Genomic DNA, 24,093 nt, shown 5'->3' with positions numbered 1-24,093 from the left:
ATTGCTACTAGTTATGAAAATATGCATATGTTATGTGGTGGAGATTAAATAAGAAGAATATGAATTCATTTTAAAGTGAACAAGTTGTTTCAGAGAGAGAAATAAAAATTAGGCTTAATTATATTTGAGTAAATTACTTTAATGCCTCATGAGGTTTTTTAAATATTTCTATTTCTTTTTTCTTTATAACTAAGATGAATATTGATTTTGTTGTCTTTTTTTTTCTTATCCAAATTAAACAAGAGTGAATAGTATACACCTCCAATTTATTATTAATCCGATTAAGTATATAGTCGAAAATTGCCAAACACCAGGTTAATTGACAGCAAATCATATTTCACAAAGGCAAATCAAACAATTCCAAGTTTAAATACCGTCAAGGTAAATATCTTTATACGGTTAACTAATTAAAAATTACTTCAAACATAAAAAATTTATATGTACTCCACATATAATTTTGAATTAATATAAAATACAACTGATACATTATAATGCAAGATTGAGCAAGATCAATACTATAATTAAATTCATTTAATTAATTCTTCAAAAGTTATTGTAAATTGTAAAATAAATTCAAAAACAAATTGCGCACAGTCCAGCCGAAAACACATTTCATACAATTAATAAATACAAAAACAAAGCAAAATTATTATAAGAAATAGATTTCTACACCCTAAGCAAAAATATTTTCCCCCCATATATTATACACAGCAGGGAGGAGAAAGTAAATAAATCTTTACACCATGTTTAGCCATTTAGGTACAAAGTTTTCTAGCTGCCCAAATGGCCAAATCCTCCACTCCAGACATAAAATTGAGAAGAAAAATGTGCTCCATAGCAAAAACAGCTCGCGCTCAAATTATTAAAATTCCAAAAAAAAAAAAAAAAAACATTAACCAAACCCCATTTCTTTTACACGCAGGCAAGGGATAGGAATTAAAACAAGTTCCCTGACCAAGCTGATGACTTGAGTTTGAAAGCCTTTCAATCTGGTATTTAATCTTAATCAACGGGAAAGGAGAGAGAAAAAAAACATAAAAATGAAAAAACATGATGAAAATAAACAAAATCAAAAGCCATAGACTGCTGATACTAGTAACGCTTCCCAAGAATTATGCCAAAGACAATGGACACAAGAGCTACTCCCAAGATGAACTTGAAATTTATGATAGGAGAATCATGGCCAGTTTGAACATGAGTCTCGGATGAAGATGATGTTTGAGCACTTGTTACTTCTGACTTTTTCTTGCTCTTTCTTTTTGATGGAATTGAAAGGCTTGATCCAATGTCCCTGGATTTTACTTCCAACCCTTCTTTCTGATCAACACCCTCATCGCCCTGAAACATCATTAGAAAATAGAAACATGTCATTTAATTAGAATAATCCTTGGACCTAAACTAAATAGTAGAGATTTCATTTGTTTTCTTGGACTCTAATGTTTTTAACTTATCCATTTCACTTTGACAAGGTATAAGTTTGGCTGGGGGAAGAGTTCAAATTTCAACATTCTCCAAATCATAATTATATTATATTTCCACAAAAATGACGAATATTTTCAGAAAATCAGCCCCTCCCCAGGCTCCCAATAAAGTCAATGAAAATATTGCTGAGGAAGTGTTTTGATGGCATTCGTTTGATTTCATTTGGGAAATTGAAATGAATGCAAATCATGTCATTTCTGGTTATAAAACTACAAGGAGGAACATTATCATGATGCCAAAAGATTTTCCATTTGTTCAAACACAAAAACACGAGTGGTTGGGAACTTTTGGTAGGAGAATTACCTTGACTGAGGATTTATCACCAGCGACTTGCAATTTCTGCTCTAGATCTGTCACTTGTTTCTGTAAAAGAGAGATATCATTTTTCTTAGTTTCAAGTTCTTCAAGAGAATTCTTCAATGCTGCCTCTAGTTCCAACTTCTGGGACTCTGCTCCTTTCTGTTTTTTTTTAAATAAAATAACAAAAATCAGTGTGACACACATCACTTATATAAGTGGAGAAATTATCACATGGTTCAGACCACCACGTGAACAAGGTCACCATCAATAACCACGTAACACATAACTAAGTTTTTTAACTTATGAACAAGAGTTAATAAAATTCGATTATGTGTCATGTAGAGATTGATTGGGATTTGAGACCATAGTAGTCCGGGACTAGGTAATAATTCTTCCAACGATGAGAGAATTAAGTTTTTTTTATCATTTTTCTTTTTTCAACATTTCTTGTTACCATGAAAAAATATGTAATTCGAGTGAAAGTATATGGGATACCTGGTTAGCAATAGCATCCCGTGCAAGTTGCAACTCTTTCTCAAGTTCTGCAACCTTATCATTCAATACATTTCTATCATTGAATTTTTGTGCATAGTCTTCCAACTTTGAACTTAAATCTGCTTCTCGTTGAGAAGCAGCAGCTTGAACACTTCCAACCTGCAAAACATCAGATTAAATGATTAATCAGCAAAGTTCATTCAATTTTAGCAGTATTTTAACAATTTAGTTCCCAATAGGTACTATGTTTCTAAACATTGCACTTAATTACAAAAATCAGGAACTCTCAGCACTAACCTCTTCATTTAGTCTAGATTCAGCTTGTGCCAGTTTCCCTTCAATTTCCTCCAGCTGACTTTGCAATGTAGATTTCTCAGCAACCTCAACTTTGAGAGTTTCAACCTCAGATCTCAGGGAACCTTCAATTTTCTGTTGTTCCTTCAGCTTCTCTTCAAGGTCAAATATCAGAGACTGAAGTTCCTTCTTTAAATTCTGATTAGTTTCATTGAGCATGTTCTTCTCATCCCCCACTGAAGATATCTGCAAGTTGATATCATTTCATTCAAAGATCAATTCTCTATTAATCATGATTTACACAAAATGATTATTTCAGGAAATTATATTACCACCCCTAGCAATAGAAGAAAGAAAATAGGGGAATATCAATACGAATAGTCTGTATATTTCACGTACCTGTGAATTTAATGTCTGCACTTCTGCACTATGTGCTGTCCCTAATTCTTTTATGACATCCTTCAAGGTGAGTAGCTCTTTAACTGTTTCCTCCTTCTCAACAAGTGCTGCAGAGAGCTTCTCCTGTAAATCACTTAATTTAGATTCATAGCTAGCTATTCCCTGATTAAGCTTTGAGTTCTCTTCATTCAGCCCTGTAGTTTCTTTTTCAAGATGGAGTGACTTGTTTTGAAGATCCTCAATGACAGTTTCAAGATGCTTTAATTTTACGAGACTCTCCTCCAGTTCAGCTTTATGAGTTCCAGAAGTTGCAACTGCTTCACGTGCCTGTTCTTCGAAAAGCTTTATTTGGTTATCTAGTGTACTCAGCTTCTCATTCAATTCTATGGTTTCTGATTCCTTCTCAGTATGCCTCTGCAATGCTTCTTGTAATTGTGATTCTACTTCTAGAGTGCGAGCTTCATTTGCACGTTGAATTTCGGAGGATTTTGATTGTAAGTCATTCAGTTCAGTTATACTGTTCTTATGAGACACAAGTTCTTGAGCAGCGGCTTCCTTCTCTGATAGAGCATGGTTCAATGATTCTTCAAGTTCATCAATCTTGGTTTTCAGTTGAATGTTTGTTCCTACAAGTAATTCATTTTCACTAAAAGACTGAGAACTTTTGCTCTCGGCATCTAAAATTTGCCGTTTCAAATCTTCATTTTCACTTTCCAATGAAGTCAGTTTGCTCAAACTCTCTTCAAATTCATTCTTCAAGGATGTAGACTGTTCCCCAGCCTTTGCTATCTGTTCCTCCAAAATCTTAATTTTCTCAAGCAGGGACTGAACCTCAGAATCCTTGTTGTTGAATTTTTCTATAGCTTCTTGGAGTTTCTGTTCTGAATCTCTCGTCAGAGACTCGTGCAACAATTGAAGTTCTGAGTGTCTTGTAGCAGTCTCCTCTATATCTCTTCCTCTTACGACAAGATTTTCTTCAGAAGATTTAAGTTTCTCAATTATTTCACTCTCTCTCAATTCAGCAGCCCGGAGCTCACTTTCAGTGCTTTGCAATTTATCTTGTGTGAGATTTAAATCATCCCTCAAAATTTCCAATAGGTTTTCTTTCTCAGCAAGCTTCTCATTCAAACTGTTAGCAGCATCCTCTAACTTTTTCTTTTCTTCTGTCACATCATTCAAAGAATCTTCCAACTCCTTTCCTCTTTCATTAGCCGCTTGCAGTGTAGTTTCGAGGGTTGAGGCTCGTGCTTGAATTGCCTCAAGTTCTGATGTCAGATTAGATACATCATCAAGGTATTTATTGGCCTGCGCTTCTGAAGCGTTACGCTTCTCATCTAATGTGCTTATTTGTTGTTCAAGTTCCTGAATTCTGTATTTCTCTGCTTCTAGTAACAACTCCAACTCACTCACCTTTTTATCAGTATCTTCCAATTTGGAGTGAGAACCCTGGATTAAATCTTCCAGTTCTCGGCTACGCTGATGGTTCATACTGGCTCGGTCTTCATGCTCAGCACACTTGCCGTTGATTGTCTTCAGCTCCTCCTCTAATTGTGAACTCCTTAAAGATGATTGATTTAATTCGGATTCAAGTTGAGCTACCTTTTCCGTGTATTCCTGTACCTGGCAATTAAGAAGATTCTTCTCTTCCTCGGCCTCTTCCAATTTTGCGTTGAGATTAGATATTTTCTCAGATAATTCAGCCACTTCTCTCTCAGCATCACTGGTTTTCAACTGTACTAAGTTTAATTGTTGCTCAAGCTCCACGTTCCTCTGCTCTGCTGCTATGAAGCGTGTTTCCAGCTCCCTCAATTGTGATTTTGCCTCTTCTGCAGCTGCAGTTGATGTCTGAATATGTCCCTCAAGTTCTAGGCTCCTTTGAGTAGCAGTAGCTGCAGCAGCTCCAGATTCATTATGGAGATCTTCCAAAGACTTCACCTTCTGTTCAAGCTCTGCACTGTTTGAAAGTGCCTGAGATAAAAGAGAATCTGTTTTAAGAAAATTTTCGTCTGAGAGCTTTAGCTTTTCCTCTAAATCAGCGCACAGCTCCTCAAACTTCTTCAAACTACCAGTTAGATCTTCCACGGTTGCTTCAAGAGTTTCTTTTTCTGTTTTAAATTTAGTCAGTTCCTCTTGTACAGTGACAAACTGAGCTTCCTGACTCTTGAGTGCAGCTTCAATTGATTCCCTCAATTTTTCCTCCTCCTGCAACTTGGACCTTGCAATTTCTAACTCAGAAATTTTTTCTTGCATTTCTTCCTTTGTAGAGGCCAATAGATTTTGAAGTGCTAACATATCTTCCTTTACCTGTGTTTCTGAAGTCTTTATCAGGTTTAATTCCTGGGTCAACTCGTCCACTAAAGAGTCCCGTGAAGACAGTCTTTTCTCAACTTCCAATAGCTGGGATTTTGAGAGTGTCAACTCCTCCTGGATGGTAGAGAGTTCTGCTGTTGTTGTTTTAAGTGCTTCTTCAACCTTTTGATTTTCAGCAATCTTATCATAAACTCCCTTCAATTCTTCCTTAAGGGATGACATCTCATCTTCCATTCCTTTTGCAGTCAGCTTGGCTTCTTCAAGTAGTCTCTCAAATTCTAAGGCCTTCTTTCCCTCAGATTCAGCATGTGAACCACTTTGCTTATGTAGCTCCTCGAATTTCCGTGCCTCATCTGCTGAAAGTTGTAGCTCATCCTGCAATTCCTGCATCCTCTTTCTGGAGTTTTCAAGCTCAAGGTTCATACCATCAAATGCTTCCTTCACTTGAAAAAGCTCCTTCTGCTTCACTTCTTGACTTTGTAGTGCCTCTTCAAGAGTGCCGAGCTGCTGATTATATCTATTCTCAGCCTCAAGAATCTGCTCCTGCAATTTTTTGTGACTCAGATCGAGCTCTTCATATTTCTTTCCACTCTCCTCCAATTTCTCTTTTGTAACTGAGATCTCTCCCTTCAGCTGATCATTTTCATGCTCAGAGGTCTTCAAAGATTCTGTTAGTCTTTGGAGTTCAACCTCGAGTTCCTGTATCTTCTCTTGGGCTTCTAGAAATTCTCTGCTAGGAGAATCTGAGCTTCTTTCAGTTTTGTGGGACTTATCATCAATGACATTCTCTTCTTTCTCAACCTTAATGAATTCTCCATCAAAGGCATTCTCTTCCTCTTCTTTCTTAACTTCACTTGCCAGGTCTCCATTTGTCCCCTGCAATAAATCATTAAAAAAAATGCACATTAAACATTATATAGTTTGTACTAAAAGCTTGATACCACAATACTATCAAGTATCAACAGATGTGTGACCAATGCAACATCTAAGCATCTTAGCCTATGGTAAATGACTTAATGTAAATCATCTATTAAGAGTTAAAAGGTATGATCTCAAGTTCTTGGTTAATGGATTAAGCGTGCAGTAAGTGCTCACATTGTTGCTCTAATAACATATGGAAACAAAAGCAGCTGATCAAAGCTGCAGGTGATCAAGTAGAGAATAAATAAATAAAATATATACTCGAGTATCAACTAAATGAAGCATTATGCCAAGTCCATAATATGATTAGACTGGATTGACCTATCAAAATAGTGAAATAGAAGTTCTAAGTAATTTATTGGGTCTTGAAATTTATACTCTTTCAATTGATCATCATTTGTCAAAACAATATAATAACTTCTATGTCTCTTATAGTCTTCTTTTTTTTTATCGGCGTCTCATGCAATCTATCTGGATAGATACAACTATATCTTTAAAATTTGAAAATTTTCAAACTAAGCATACAGAGAGAGAGAGAGAAAAAACAGCAAAATGGCATCATTCTTTTCTGTATCATCTAATTCAGTCCTCATCTCCCATCCTCGTAATTCAATACCATTTCCACAAACACACAATTACTGAGTCTAAATGGAAGTAGGTGTGCACAATCTGTGGATTACATAAAAATATCCAATTGGAACTGGGAAGCCCAATAATGATCAGTTCAACAACGAAGCATATGCTAAAAAGAAACTTTAGAAAGAACTTATGACTAAGTACTTGTAAAATAACGAGTGAAGAAGACAATGATACCTTAATGCTATCATTCTTATGATCCGCCTCCTCAGCCACCTTTGTCACTGAAACTTCTGATATGACTTTTGTCTCTTCTTCCATGTTCGCTTCCTTATATTGACTGCTTTACAAGCCAAGAAAAAATAAGAGGATTTTAGATGTAGTTAGTGGGATATAGACTTAGTTGTTGCTGTGGAGGTACTTAATTCACAATCCTTTTAATGTAACAAATGAAATACGCATAATGGAATACATATATAAAATAAGAAAAAGAGAGGTAGGTAGGCCAAATGAAGACCAGAACACACTTTGTACAAGAAAATTTACAATAAAATGATAACAAAAAGAGTATAAGATATAATAAATGATATGACGGAAAAAAATGTTGTATAAATTAGTACTGTTTTTTTATTTATAAAAATCAAACTCAAATACCGAAAGCGTTTCAACTACTGCACACTACTCAGCAAGCATAGCTCCAGCCTTGGTTATAATTTAGTACTGTTATACTTCTTCTGTCTCTAATAAGATCTTTTTTAAAAAAAAAAATTTATAATTTTTTTTTGTAATTTTTAAATGTATTAATTATTTTCTCGTAAATATGTTTATTTAGTTATTCTCCCTCCAAACAGTAATAAAAAAATAAGTAAGTAGATAGAAAACAAAATATAAATAATTGATAAATTTAATATAATAATTATTTTGAATATGAATTAAAAGAAAATATCTTAATGGGTTTGAATTTCAGATGTGGGATTTATTCCAACAAGTACCAACATTCGAATAACACGAATACTAATATTAATTTCAATTTTCAAGGCTATCGTCATTTATGAATTCATTGTCATAATAGTTTCCCCACATGACACAATAAATGAGCTCATTACGAATATGAAATTTATATGAAAAAATGCCACTTGCTAAAATTTTCTCCACAAATAAATCAATCAATTCAGCATTGCCCAATTAAATAATAGAGTACTGTACTCCATGTAGTAATTTGTATTTCTAAAACGGAGAACTTAATTCTACAAAGATAGAGCTATGCACAAGAGCGAGGTACTGTAAGTGTCACTATATGGGTCAATGATACGCAGCTATACTTTTGCAGCAAAACCTTATAATTCTTCTTTATCGTATATTTAGATATTTAAGGTTAACGTATCTAAATTAAGAAGTACTTAATAAAAGTAAAGTATTATATTTGAACTAAAATGCCTTTATTTATTACTTTAATATTTGTACTACTAGTAGCAAAATATTAAATAAAGATATTTTTGAGAAAAAAAATATTAATAAAATTTTTAAATTCTAAAACATCAATTATTTTGAGATAAAAAAAAGTAGCTAAAATATATATATATATATATATATATATAGGAAGGAGGTAGTAATTAAGTGATTTTGGACGTCAAGATTCGTGCTCCTCTAATTAAAATGATTTGGGGAGTAAGAGTTTGTGGCATTGTATCACAACTCTAGAGAGGGAAAGGAGACATAGCCAACTTGAACAAAAAATATGTATTTTCAGTGTATAATTGTGTAATAGTAGTATCATGTAATATGATAAATTGGACACGGGACTTAGTTCAAGTGGATTCATGGGAAAACATTGGTACAAATGAATATATTTTTTTATTTTCCTACTATTATTACTAATAAATGTACACCGTCAAATAATAAATTGTTGTTATAATTACTAAATTAATAAATATTTTCAATCCCGGGGTAAAAAAGAAATTTATTATGGGGGTTTGGGGGGGGGGACATAACTAGAGATAGCTACAACACCTCAAAAATGAATACATCGGATCAACATTAAATAATTAGATATATTTTTAGTTATGCTGTTTCTAGATATAATTTTTGAATTACAAAATCATGTAAAAAAATTAAATATAAAGTAATAAATGTAAAAAGATTCACCGAGCTTTATCACGTCAAAATCTGATATAATTTCCATGTACATACGAAAGAATCTCTACCGAACATGTGTGAAAAAATCAGTCCTGACAATAACAATTAATAATTAATGACAACTATTAACAAGTGTCATAAAATATTAGTAAAAAGTTAAAAAATATTTATTAGTAAAAAATTATTAATACCCTTACAATTAAAAAAATCTTGATTAAATTAATTTGACAAGCAAAAGATTTGATCTGGTTACTGGTTCTGTGAAGAATTGAAGATGGCATATGAAAGACCAACGTGTATGTGGGCCCCTAAATGTTGTGTTACAGCTTGATCTCACACATAAGACATTTCCCTGTCCAGTACCCATGCCATGTCCATTATACTTCTTTTCCTTTCCTAGCTTTGGGCCTATTTCCAAAACATTTTTCTTTCTTTTTTCTACTTTTCTACAAAAATCAAATCTACCATATAATTTTCCAGTATGGAAGAAGATTGCATCTGGAACGTTGGTTAGACATAAACATCATGGGACCCAAAGATCTAACATTCAAAGTTAAAAAGGAATCCAGACGGAATTTGCTACCTGTGATATATGAGTAGGCCCACTTTTGATACTTAGCCACTGAGCCCCCACCAAACCTTTTCCTTTTCTATTAATTTAAATAAATATATATCCAGCAAAGTTAGAGCGCGTTAATTTCACCTTTTTCATTCATGGTAAATCATAATCATCTGCGCTCTTCACGTTGATGCTTTCAAAAAACAAAATAATTTAATTTAAATATTTTCAAAATCCAATTTAAGAATTCATTTATTGTTATTGTATAATTAAAATAATTGAATTAAAATCTATACTATTCTTTTGTGTACAATGACAACAATCAAGTAAGAACTAAGTGGGTTACTCCATAATTCATTGACTTTATTTTTTATGCAATGTTATATGTTACTCAATAATTATTAATTAAGTTTAATTTGCATGCAATAATATTAGTGTAAAACCCTCTAAAAAATGTTAATATAAAAAAATTACACTATAAAAATCAAAATTTATTACAGATATAACTTTTAAATTAGTTATTATAAAAATAAATAAACTTAATATATATAATAAGTTGTAATTGAATAAATATAAAATAATTTTAAACTAGCAAGATATTTTAATTAAATTTATGTTTATAATTATGATTATTAAATTATAATAATGATGTAAAAATAAATAAATAAATAAATTTAGTGCATACGAATCAAACAAAAGTGTTTATAATTCACTTCTAATTAAAAAAATCTTTACCAAAAAAGTAATGAGTTGTTTTAATTGTTCTCGGTTAAATGTTTCCTTACATAAGCAGGTTTTCTTTTTAAAAAATAGTCTTTAAATTATAATAATAAATTGTCAAACTCCTTAAAATAGGATCCTCCTTAGTTGGCTAGTTGCAAAAAGACAAACCTAGTAAAAGTGAAGGTCAGAGTAGTGTTTTACCAAAAAAAATAGGGGTAGTTGTGAACTCTAAGAATCAAAATTTACGAACAAAGGCTGGCCGAGGCAGAGATTCCTTCGAAGACCTTTTATAACAGTAATACACAGCTGCAGTGAGTGAAAACTACCGTTTCTTTACTTTGGTTTTTTAATTAAATAATTTTTTTTCTATCACCTATCATTGCTTTGTCACTCAAAAAAAAAAAAAAACATCAAGCTACATCTGAACGTCTTTATATATTTATATTTATATTTAAAAATCAAAGTATATATAATGTATAAAAGAAGCACCACCTAACGCCTGAAAGCTAAGACACAAGAATCAATTAAATGAAAAGCTTCTTGGTTTGATAACGATCAGTTTTTTCTAATTTTTAAAGAAACGTTTCAACAGAAACGACTGATTGCTTTTAAAGAGATCGATCTCCAGATCAAAAACCATTTCTCAATGAAATCCGGGCAAAAAATTGTGATGGAATAATATGAATCAAAGTTAGAGATGAAAATTGAAGATTAAACTAAGCCCAACACGATCAAAACAATAAGGGAATGATGATCGGGGTGAAAAACATCAACTATTTGTGATCGATCAGAGTACTGAAACACTCTTCAAAGTTGTATCCTATGCACAGCAGAAAGTATATAGAACAAACACAACCATTGATCATAATGAGCAAAACATATATATAGAGAGAATAGATTCTGATCCAACAGAATAACGATCAAGTATCAAAAGATCAAGGAGACAAATAAGATGGCATGATATGAAAATCAAAACAGCACATGCATAGAGCTAGCTTGGGTTATTGAGTATTCAGAAAAGAAAAAAAAAGACAAAGGGAATCCGAAAACAGTCCAAAGCAGCTAGGTTGGTTGGTCAATTCATTCGGCATGATAAACCGACAGACACACACATATGACATAAGTATATATGAGTAAGGAAAGGGGAAAGAAAGAGAGAGAATTCTTGCCTGGGAAAAGTTGCTTTGCTGCTTGCAGAAAATGTTTAGTATTGTTTGAATTGGGAAAATGGTGAAGATGGTGTGTGATGAATGATGAGAAAGAGATAGAGAGAGAGAGAATGAGGTATGTAAGGTAGGAGGAGATGAGAGAAGACCATCTCTTCTTTTTTTTCTTTAGGAGCATTAAGACAATGGTGGTGGGGCCCTGTAACAGCCAATCCGGCACATTAGTGGGTCGGAACGCCGCTAGTTTAGATATAGCCACCCTTTTATAATTTATTTACCAATTAAATCTTCTTGTGTCATATTTCATTCATCATCGTTATATTCTTTTTCTATAAATATTCAAATATTAAATATAAAATTAAATAAGTTTTGAGTTTAATCACACGTACGATATTTATATTTAATCATAAATCATTATTTATATAATTTTTAAATTAATTATTGTAAAATCAATAAATTTATTATACATAATAAATTATAATAATTACATGATAATATAAATTGTATCTCACCAATTCTTATCTCTCATTCAATTTAATGTATTAGCTCTTAAGGGTAATTTGTCTCTTTAAATAAAAAATTATACTGTTTGACTCTATTTGATAATCATGGTAAGAGGAAGTATGATAGGATAATTATCTTATCATATTATAATTTATTGTTTGTTACCTCAATAATATATGATAGTATTATTTTCTTATGATATAGGGAATTGAGTTAGGATTGACATGATAGGATAAGAGTTTTTCATTTTCTATATGCGGTTATAAATTAATTTATATAACATATATATGCAAATATAGTAATATATATATATATATATATATATATATATATATATATATATATATATTATGTAGCACGTTATCTTTTATATAATAATAATAATAATTTGGACACATAAATTTAAATTAAATTATTAATTAAAGTGTTAAAAATTAAATCATTACTATTCAATTATTTTTCAAAGTTAAATAATTTTAATGAATCAATATTTTTTAAAATTGAACATATCTTATTGTTATTGAAGCACACCAAATATTAGATAGGACAAAACTTATTATATTCTTATCTTGCTCGCATTTCTTATCATATGTTGATCACCAAACGAATCTTTTGTATATTAACTATTTTCTCATATGTTTTTAGATTTTTAACTTTTGACTTTTAATCTTATCAATTTTTACTTCACATTTATTTTTTAGTTTAATGATCATGTAACGTATTGATAGCTTATGTTGTCATCAAAAAACATGTTACACACTCTAACACTGAGTTTCATTTCCTATTTAATGATTCTTTTTTATTTTGTAATTTTTTAATTAATTTTAACCAATAAAAAAATATGTTTTTAGTACTAATGTATTGACTAGTAAATGACATAACAATTTGACACATATGTGACTTAGACACTATCAATGTGTTGTAGTGGCAATATGGATCAAAAATTAGATTATTCATGACATGTTCGAATATGTCAAATTGTCATATTATTATTTACGTGAGGATATCAATTTGGATTAAAAAAATTGATAACAGACGAGTAAAAGACTAAAATTGCTAAATATTAAAAACGTGGAAAATTAAATGTACAATAAAATATTTAGAGATAAAAATTGCCCAATCAAAAAATTATAAGCTTAGGTATCAAAAGTAAATTTAAACATAGTGAAAAAAAACATTAATGCAGAAATAATAATATGAGCATTCTAATGAATAAAAATTTATTTAATGACTTTCTCAGTCATTGTAAAACAAGTGAAGTACCTTATATGAAAAAACATCGAAAAAGAAAGCTATTCGATTGTATTTTTTTTCCCTAGAGATATCACATGTATTTTTATGTGGCGGCAATTCGACTTGACACAAATATAATTAGACATAAATATATTTTTATTTTTAATAAATATTTAATTTTTTATTTACCTTCTAATAAAAAAATTATATTGACTTTCTAATAAAATAATATTTTTTTATATTTGAAACTTATTTTTAATCTTTGATAAATTAATAAATTTTATGTTGATTCCCTCATAAATTTTTTCTTTGTTATTAGTTAGGAAAAATAAAATTTGTTAATTTATTATAATTTAAAAATAAAATTTGTTAATTTATTATAAATTAAACATAAAATTTATTAATTTATCATAGATTAAAATAAAATATTAAAGATAATAATAAAAATATTATTTTATTAAAGACTCAATGAACCAATAAAAAATTAAATATTTATTATAAATAAAAATATATTTAAGTCATATAATTATTATGGGTGGTAAGTGTATAGTTAATTGCAAAATATGAAGGAGCTTATAATAAGGTTGATTTGATCTAGCTTATTTTAAACTTATAAATTATTTTTAAGTTAAATTTAAAAATATGAGTTTAAAATAAAAAGTAGAAGTTGTTTGTGAATTTTAAAGTTTTTTAAGCAACTCCTTTTAAGCTAAAATTTGTTTGATAAAACAATTCAAAAGTTTTAATTTTATATAATACTATTTTTCCAACGAAAAAACATATCTATAAAATAAAATAATGTTTCATAAAACATCTTCAAAAGTTTGTGAGTAATTTTATCGCATAAGTAATATGATTAAAAATGATTAAGTTAAACCAAGTCTTGAATATTCCTTTAATACCGGATAGCAACTCCAATAACATTTTGTGTTTGGTATTTGATTCTTTCAAAGTAAAGACAGCGGTCTTCATGTTTGCACGCATATGGAGGGCGGTTTGGTCGGTTGTCTGTGGCCGCCACTTTGAGACCAAAAAGGCAATACTTTTTCATTTTCTCCTTTGAGTTTTGAATCACCAATAAATCCACACTCTTAAATTTCAAAATAGTATTTCTAGAAGACGAAAATGGTATTTTTAAACAAAATATTAGGAAAGACAATCTTGCTCCCTCCAGCTCCTAATACAAAACCCTTTCAACATGATCACCCACTAATGAAAATAGTTAATTTTACTGATTTAAAAAAATATTATTAATGTATTAATTTTATCTATTATTAATCATTAACTTGTTATGAGTGATGATATTATAAGATTCACTTATTGATTGAAAAGAAAATGATAAAGATAAGATTGTGGATTTAATTTTTTTTCAATAACAACTAATATTTAACGATAAAATCATCTTTGTTATGGATTATGCAAAATATCAAAATCAATGGACACAAGTCATTTTAGTTTGGATTTAAGACATATTTTGGTTCAAATTGATTAATTTCAATAGCTTTGAACTGATTCAAATTTTTCTTGTTTCAATCTTCAACACGGTCCAACCTAACCATGTTCAAGTTGATTTGAATCGAGTGATAAGATCTATCATTAAAATAAATATATATGATGTTGATGCTAAATTACTGCTAGCATTAGTCCTATGTATATAAAAGAAAAACAAATATCTAACTTTTATATACCAATTAGTTCATTTTAATTATTATTAGTTCAAATACTTTTTAAGTCCCCGAAAAAAAAATATTTTTGATCCTTAAAAAAAAGTTAGGTCAATCTATGGTCAAGGGCATGGATGAGGACCCCCTTGGCAATAGCTTAACACCGCCTAGTTAGAATCAAGCACTTTCTGAAGGCAACTAACCACTCCAAGCAAGGTTGATATCTCCAACCAACTAAGTTACCATTTTGGACATGGTTGGATACCTTTTTCGACCATAGTCAAACACCTTAACCTAGTTAAATATCCTTGCTTATAACAAGATACTTGTCAACTTTGGTCGAACACCCCACCAGCCTGGGACGAATACCTCATTGGCCAAGGTCAAACATCTCTTAATCATGGCAATACAAGAAGGCTCTAAGGATTAAGGAAAAAATATTATTTAAAGGTATCAAGACCTCACAAGTAGGTAATCACAAATTCACACCCTCACTAATCTTGAAAGTAAGGCCCATGAGTCCAAGACTCATTAATATGTGTATATAAATTATTAGAGTTGGGTAAATGGGCTTGGGCCCATGGGCCACACGCGAAACCCGCATGATATGTGGGCCTTAATATTTTGAACCCGTTTAAATTGTAAGCCTTTTAACTTGTCCTACTTAATCGTAGGTCCCATTGAATTTTATATTTTAATATAAAAATATATATTATATTAATAAATAAGAGGTGCAAATAAAGTAACAAATAAATTAAAAAGGTATAAATTTTTAAGTGTTTTCCATATGATTTAATAGTTGGTGAATTGTGATATAATATTTTGATTTGGTATATAATTATACATTAAGTAAACATAATGTAAAAAAATATTTTTTTGGTAGCTTAAAATGCAAATTTTGTTACCATTTTGGGCAAATGATTTTTTTATTAGGTAATTCATAATTAGTTTTTAAAATGATTTAAAATTTGTCAAATTTTACATTTTAAAATTTAATTTTCTTTTTCTTTTTTTAACTTTATTGTCAAATGTGGGCCAACCACTAAGCTTGCAAACTATGCGGGATGGGTGCGGGTTTGAAAAAAATGAGCCCATTAAGAATGCGGCTTCACAAGATGGACTTCATGGGTTACAGACTTTGTCGTACAGGCTTCGCAGGATGGACTTACCCACATGCCAACTCTATGAAGCATAAGGTTTTCGATGTAACCAAAGACTATTCATTATTATTCATTACTCTTTTACTCCCTTCGTTCTTTTTTTTTTGTTGTCTTAGATCATAGACCACGGGTGTCCTCTAACCCACTAGGTCAGAGATTAATTTCGCTCGCGATATGTGACTACCGCGGATCCAAAAAAATTTTGCACATGATGAAAATCGAACACAAGTTCTCCCACTAAATAGATTACTTCCACTTATGTGAACACAACACGACCTTACATGATTGCATCAATCTTTTGGGTTCTCCCTCTATCCTTATTCGAATACACAAGTTTAAAATTGTGTTTATTCTTTTTTACAATATACAGTTTATAATATTTCATGTATTAATTAATTTTGGACTAAAAATGTCATTCATTAATTAAAATAAGAGAAAAAATATATTGACAAATAATTAAAAGAAAAAGGTATTAATAACAATGATAATTTTTTTAAAAATTATAATTTAAAATAAATTTATTATTATAAATTAAAAAATAATTATTTTTCTTGCTTATTTAAATATCTTGAGTCTTAAATATAAGAAGGAAACCCTTTACTTGAGTATGGAAGTATCCTCGTGCATGTATACTATTATTATCCTCAAATAAAGTGTATTTTAAAATGATGATTGATAATGTTAAATTGAGTGCAACGATTTTAAATTTTTAATAGATTCAGTCGTGTAACATAAACTTAGCCTGTCTTTGGTTCGGCGTCTTAGTGGCGTTATGAATTTAAGCTTTTATATTAAATTTAATTTTATTGTGATTTTGGTTCACAAAACTCGTAAAATCAAACACGGTGTTATTCTGCACCAAATATAATTTATCAATAGTGGTGTTTACATTTAAACTGATCAAAAACAAAAATAAAAAATAAATTAAAAAAATTAAAAATCAAATCAAATTGATTTGTTTATTTGTATGAATAATTTTTTTTAAAATTGATCGATTTAGTTCGATTGTATTGTTTAAATCGAATCAAATTAAATTAAACCATATTATTTATGATAACACTTATATTATTTTGATTCAAATTACAAATCTAAACCACATATATTTTGTATGTTTGATTTGAATAACTTTTTAATAAAAATCCGTACCACACACATGATGGCACAACATCCTTATTTACGAGTACATTTTTATCCAACTCCTCATAAGTTTGCAATATAAACAATTGTATTAAGAAAACAATTAGATCATTATCACCACACACATGATGGCATAACATCACTATTCATCGGCTGAACATGTCATTGAATCGTAAACCAAACTTGGGGTTTATTATGGTAGCAAAATAAATACGAATTAAATAACGAAACACAGAAGAAAATGAAGGGCAACCAAACTAAATAGACAAGTACATTCAGGGACGCATTTAAGGGGAGCAAGAAGAGGTCTGTAAAAATATCCGTTTGAATTGAATCAAATTATAACCAAACTCAAATTGAATTAGTCTTTTGTTGAATTAGTTTAAGAGAAAAGGAATGTACTATTTACAAAATTAATTTGGTTAATTGAATTATTTTTACAAAATAGTTTGGTTAACCGAACTGGGTGTCACTTTAATATTTTTTTTATTTGAAAAATAGTTCGAAAAAATAATTTGAACAATTTAAAAACAAGTTCGATTCACAATCAATTTTTCTACAACAAATTCGATTTTGAATTAGTTTCCAAATGGGTTTGACTATTTGGAAAAAAATCAAATGGGTTAAAATATTTGATTTTTTTTATCAAATTAGTTTTTGTACACCCCTAAAAACAAGGGTCCTCTCCCTTAAGATTTTTTATATACATGAGAAAAAAAAATTTAAAAAATTAATATTGATAGAGAAAAATTGATAAGAAAAATAGAAAATTAAATTTATATATATTTAATTTTTTTATAGTAAATTTGACACATACATTTAATAATAAATATTTTGTAAAACTTTTTATTTATCAAATAATTATTTATTAAAATTTAAATAATTGTGTAAAAAAATGATTTCCTTTAATGTATGTTGACATGACATTTACATGGAAAAAAAGTTAAATAAAGTGAAAAATAAAAATATTTTAATATGAATTGAACTTATGACCGTTTATTCATAAATAGGACAATAAATCATTAATACATTTGTTTTATTTAGTTAAAATACATTAACATTATTTCTTATGTATTATTAGCCCATAATTATTATTATTTTTTCAAATCTTCAAAATTTATAAATTAAAAAATATTTAATATATTTTTAGTTATATTTTATATCATTTTATATGTTTTTATTTTGAATAGTTTACATTTTTTTATTTTATTAATTTATAGTTAAATTTCATAAATTAATATGTAAATTATTTACATAATTTTTTTTGTAAATTGATTTTAATATACAGATTTTTTATTCTAATTATTTCTGTAAAATTAAAAATACTTGTAGATTAAATATTTTGTATTTTATAATTTTTAAAAAATTAATATCTCTTGACTATTTATACATTAAAATAATGTTAATATAATTAATCAAACAAAGAAAATATTTAATTTTCTTATCTATGAATAATTTTAAGTAAATAATTAGAGTGAAAATAATGTATATTTAAATAAATTTATAAGAAAATTTATGTAAATAATTTACATAATAATTTATGAAATTTAATTATAAATTTTTAAGTAAAAATAATATATATATAAATTATTGAAAATAAAAAATATATATAATAAATAAAATTAAAAGATTTACATATTAAATATTTTTAATTTTAAATTTAGATAATTTGAAGAAAAAAAAATAACTCTTGATTAATAATTTATGAAAGATAATGTTAATGTAATAAACTAAACAGGGCAAGTCTGGTTTGTTGTTTGGTCTATGAAATACTAAATGTCTTTATTTAAAAATAAAAGACCAAAATTGAGGATTTGAAATTATAAATAACCAAAATTACATTTAAACTAAAATAAAAAATAGATAAAGACGGTCCTGGAAAACAATTCTACCACACCTTGGCAAAGCAGAGACAATTGAAGATTTTAAAGTTAGGAAACTAAAGAAGAATAATTTATTATCTTTGTAGTAGAAGTATTTTAAATTCTCCCAAATCAGTCTGTTATTGGTTGGTAAGAAATGTTGAAGAAATATTGGAAAATGATATAAAATGTAGGTAATGAAAAAGGCGCCATGGTTGGTTTAATGAAAATGAGGGAAGGAGTGTGGGGCGCATAATTTTTTATTACCATTTACTTTTTCATCATTTTAACCAATTTTTTTTTTTATAAATAGTGACAGATTTTGTGTGTTTAGCAACAATTTTAAACCGTAACAAAAAAATAAAATCAAAATTTTAAAATAATAATCAATTACGGCATTGATTATCAAAAGACTATAATTGATTATCAACCTAGTACACAATTTATAACCAATCATGTTGCTTTTTTATTTATTGACAATAATCTATCTTATTTTCACTATATTTCACTTAAATCAAACTTATTTGTATTCTATTTCTCACTTATTTTCTTTCCCTCTATTTCCCTTGTCTTTAACAAACACAATAGTTGATAATGATATAGCTTATGTGCGCTAACTCTAAGCTCAACAAAGCTTACTGCATAAAAGGTCACACTGTCACAACTGCAACTCCAACAATAGGCAGAGCTACTTGTATCCCATCTTATTTTAAGCTTCTGAAAAAAGTTAAACCTGATAAAAAAATTTAAAAAAATATAAAGAAAAAACATGTTACAGTCTTAAAATTCGAAAACCAAAAGAGAACAAAATGAATAACACTAAATGATAGCATCAAATCAAATTTTAAAGAACCTTTTCAGTAAAATTGCAATCAGTCATTCACTAATTTAGTATTTTCCCTTCTTCCAATAGACAAAATCACAAAATACAAGAGGGAAGATTTAATAATAATAATAAACCACAAGAGGAAAGAGATAATAACAAGAAAAAGAAGTTTCCTACACCTTCGTCCTTCGCAGACAAAAATGTAAAAATTTGCAGTTGAACCTCTTCATCAGATAGGTCATAACTTGTACACTTTGTATAGCTTGTACCCATGTTCAATTCCAACGAGATAAAAGCACTGTCTCATCACAGTTGCCGTGGCAGCACATAGCACGCAAGAGTCTACTGTCTACTAGTTTTCTAAGGCTAGGAAGTTGAATTGCATGGCTTCGATTTTCTTTTTTATTTATTGACAATAATCTATCTTATTTTCACTATATTTCACTTAAATCAAACTTATTTGTATTCTATTTCTCACTTATTTTGTTAAATTAGATGACTTAATTACTTTTTTATTCATAAAAATCAAAGATATATACAAAACATTTATAATAATTCATGTATTTTACTCAAACAATTGACTTCAATTTAAATAAACATTTTTTGCAAAAAAATTAATTAACAAAAATTAATAATCAATATTTATTAATAAAAATCTAAATAAACATTATTCTTTACCCAATAACCTTACCTAAGCTAGGATTCTGTGGTGTACGATACCCCACTGCAAGGGAGAGATTTCATCTGATAACCCCGTCAGTTATTTCACAAAATAATAACTAAAATGACTCATAGAAGTAACCTATCTTTTTAGCTATTTAGCAGCTTTAGCCTTTATGCATACCACTACGATTCTACGAAATAGGAACATTATAGTATCTTTTGGATTGCAACCTAAGCATCTGGGAATAAATTGGACAATGTCTCCTCAAAAACCTGAAAAAATAAAACAACAAAGCCTACATATGAACATTACAGTATCTTTTGGATTACAAAATAATATGCAGGAATGTCATAACAACATTAGCCAGTAGCAAATATCAAAACATAACTAGCATGCAAAGGTCTACAGCTCCTACATGTGTCCTACCTCAGGAAATTGTATCAAATATTGAAGCCCCAACTCTCATCTTCACGATCAAACACTATATTCCCATTCTGTCGCAAAAAGTTATTGAACATGAAAAAGGTTGTAGGGAATGTGCGCTAGTTGCTGACTATGTATATATAAACTATAAATAAAGAACACACGTGAAACAAAGTCATCACAATTTATAACAGATGAGAGCAGAATTGACTATTGCCAAATCAACCGTGGGAGAGTGTAAACAAAGACACAACTCATATTTTGTATTGTCAAATTAAGCACATGTAGAAAAATAGTAGAATCGAATATTAGCTTTTTGATGACATTCAATAAAATGGTAAATCATCATCCTGGGAAGAAAAATAGCTTATTTTCTTTACTTTTTCTATGTCTTTAACATAGTTGGGGATGAAGAAAGGGTTCAACAATTTGCAAACAGGAGTTTCATAGATATCTCTTCTTAGCTGCTCCGCAAGATGTTGAGAATAATATTAGTTAGTTACTAATAAGCTCTATATATAGAGCACTTAAGTATCGTACGTTGATTGTATTTTTTATTCAATCAAATTAAAATGATTTTTTTTAAGTTTTTTCTCTTCTCTACTTTTGAACTCTATGGTGTATGGCTGCAATTTGTCGGTGCATTTTTTTTATGTTTCTAGTTTTTGTAAAATTAAAATATATTATTGTTTGATTTAGAGTTTATCTCGATTAATCGAAATCTAATTTAAAACCAAACGATGGTGTAGCAAGAACTAAAAACATACAATTTTGTTTTCAAAAGATAAAAGATAAATATTTTTAATTTTATAGGTACAAAAAATTAAAAGTGTAAGTGGTCTGGATTGGATTGAGTTTGGTCAATTTTTAAACTCAATCCAAAATTACTTGGATTAGATTGTGTTTGTCTTTTTTATTTTGTCAACTCAATCCAATTCAATTTAATTTTAATTATTTTGGATTGGATTAGTTATTTGGTTGGGTCATTAAAAAAATGTTACCTCTTTAAACCTTAAGAAAAAAATTAAAAAAATTCTCAAATTAAAAAATAATAAGAATTTTTTTCAGACTAATAAAGATATTTTAAAAATCAATATTTATAAAATATTTTACTATTCATATGATAAACATAAAAAAACATAAATATATACTCACGGTTTCATTCATAAAATAATGTTATTATCTTAAAATAAGTAGAAAAAGATAAACTCAAATAATATATTATCTTAAGATAAATAATATATTACTTTAAGAATGAAGTGTGCTTGATTTAAGATTTTTATATTAATAATTTTAATTATATGTGGATTAGGTTGTGTTTTGATCCGGTCTATAATTTCAAGTTCATCATTTAATCAAATTCTAATTGAGTTCATTAAACTAAAACTAATCCAATCCAATAATCTAATTCAACCCATAAAAATTTAATTAGATTGGATTGGAGGATTAGCCGATTGGGTGTAACAAGCGTAGATCCTTAAAAATATAGTATTTTAAGATTCTTTTATCATAACTTCAAATTTTATGTAAACTTTTTTTTTTACAATTTTATATTAATTTTTATTTAATATAATATAATATTAAAAATATATTTAATTGTTAATGGTTCAATTCCAATTTATCCATAATCAAGTCAGTAAATCATAAATTAACACTTTTATCGGTTAAATTTCCTGTCCGATTTTGTTTTCTAAAAAAAATATTGAATATTATAATAACGTTTTTTTATTGATAATAAATGAATCTGTCAACAAGTAATAGCAAGTTGCCGGTTGAATCATCAGTGATTGTTTAACAGCAAAGGGGCCAAATCAGCCAATAGATTGACACTGTAAAAGTGAAACTGTAGAGTGGAAGCATACCTTATTATCTTATCTTATCATCGTATTCCCTTTATTATTGACAGTCACATAAATAAAAGTAATGAGTGTTTGAGAAAGAGAAAGAGAAAGGAACACACTAAGCAGATATGGATGGGATGCAAATAGCTCTACCTATTGTTGGAGTTATTGCGGCTGCAGCTGCGACCTTCTATGCAGTAAGCTTTGCTGAACTTAGAGAGGTAATTTCATAGTTACTTTTGCCTTCTCTCTATCAAATTCTGAGTTATAATTTTCATTTTGCATTTTATTATTTGGCACAGAAATCGTTTAGAGATTTGGAAGAATCTGAATATGAAGATGGGGTTTATAGGCCATCCCCTAGCTCCCGAGAGAGGCGTGCCAGAAGACAAGCTAACAAAAATAACAAAAGATGAATGACTTCATTCAATCATCTATGCTTTTCCCAAAGGTGTGGTGTGGTGGAATTGCTTTCCACGGGACCGTTTTTCTATCTTCTTTTTTTAATTTTAAAAAGTTTCCAAATGAGATATACTTGTCTATTTAGTTTGGTTGGCTTTCATTTTCTTTCGTGTTTCGTTAATTAATTCGTATTTATTTTGCTACCATGATAAACCCCAACTTTTGTTTAAGTCTCAGCCTCTGAATAGCGATGTTATGCCATTATGTGTATGGTGAGGGACTGAGAATGATCAAATTGTTTTTTAAAATACATTCTCTTTTATATTGCAAACTAGATTAAAATGTACTAGTAAATCATAACGGGTGTAGATTAAGCTTATGTCACATAATTGAAACTATTATTAAATCATTGCAGTCCATCTAACATCATCGACCATCATTTCAAAATACACGTCGTATTTGAGGAGAATATGTAAACTGAGAAACTTGGATTAAATATAATTTTTGAGTCAACATCCTCTTCGCCCATCTATTAACCTACAAAATTCTAATTATGTTGTCATTTTTCTCAAGGATAGAGATATTTTTTGTTTACTGCCTCAAGGATAGAGAATAAGAGCAATTATAAAGACTTTAAAAAAATATTACCTTATTTTTTAAAATTAGTAAAAATAATAATAATTGCATCATTTTTGTTCCAACATTGCAATTGCAATTATTATTTTTTACCTGCGACAATTTAATCAAATATTGCATAATTTTTTACCTACGAGTATCAAGTTTAAGTATTAATGAATAAAATTTGAATAGTTGTTAATACTATTAGCTTTAGATTGTAACTGAACTTGTAAATGAATTAAACCTTGAATAGTATTGGACTTGCAATAACATAAGCTTAATGATAATTGCGCAAACACCTTGTTCACATCTAACTCGCGCTTTTCTACGAGTCATTAGTTACACTAGATCACTACAATTTTTTAATGGCCAATGCACAACACATCCTTCGTATCGAC

The 24,093-nt window shown here is 28.9% G+C and overlaps 2 protein-coding genes across 3 annotated transcripts; one reads left to right on the top strand and one right to left on the bottom strand.

The window, feature by feature from the left end:
- Positions 1-628: 628 nt before the first annotated feature.
- LOC100801514 (myosin-3) lies at positions 629-11,567 on the bottom strand. Of its 2 annotated transcripts, none has more exons than XM_006590718.4 (7): positions 11,365-11,567; positions 7,015-7,117; positions 2,971-6,156; positions 2,575-2,817; positions 2,278-2,436; positions 1,786-1,941; positions 629-1,338 (listed from the first exon to the last, which is right to left on the bottom strand). In XM_006590718.4, exons 2-7 carry the CDS (start codon positions 7,096-7,098, stop codon positions 1,093-1,095), a joined length of 4,074 nt encoding a protein of 1,357 aa, XP_006590781.1. In that variant the 5' UTR covers positions 7,099-7,117; positions 11,365-11,567; the 3' UTR covers positions 629-1,092. The 2 variants fall into 2 exon arrangements, with proteins under 2 accessions (XP_006590781.1, XP_014619416.1); XM_014763930.3 differs by having other exon boundaries at positions 7,015-7,120; positions 11,365-11,535.
- Positions 11,568-22,687: 11,120 nt separating this feature from the next.
- Positions 22,688-23,347, top strand: LOC100815712 (uncharacterized). The gene is made up of 2 exons (XM_003537700.3): positions 22,688-22,896; positions 22,978-23,347. Exons 1-2 carry the CDS (start codon positions 22,804-22,806, stop codon positions 23,089-23,091), a joined length of 207 nt encoding a protein of 68 aa, XP_003537748.1. The 5' UTR covers positions 22,688-22,803; the 3' UTR covers positions 23,092-23,347.
- The last annotated feature ends 746 nt before the right edge of the window (positions 23,348-24,093 follow it).

This window comes from Glycine max, chromosome 11 (assembly GCF_000004515.6).
Source record: "Glycine max cultivar Williams 82 chromosome 11, Glycine_max_v4.0, whole genome shotgun sequence".
NCBI classification, from domain to species: Eukaryota; Viridiplantae; Streptophyta; class Magnoliopsida; order Fabales; family Fabaceae; genus Glycine; species Glycine max.
This window is presented reverse-complemented; position numbering and strand designations above follow the sequence as displayed.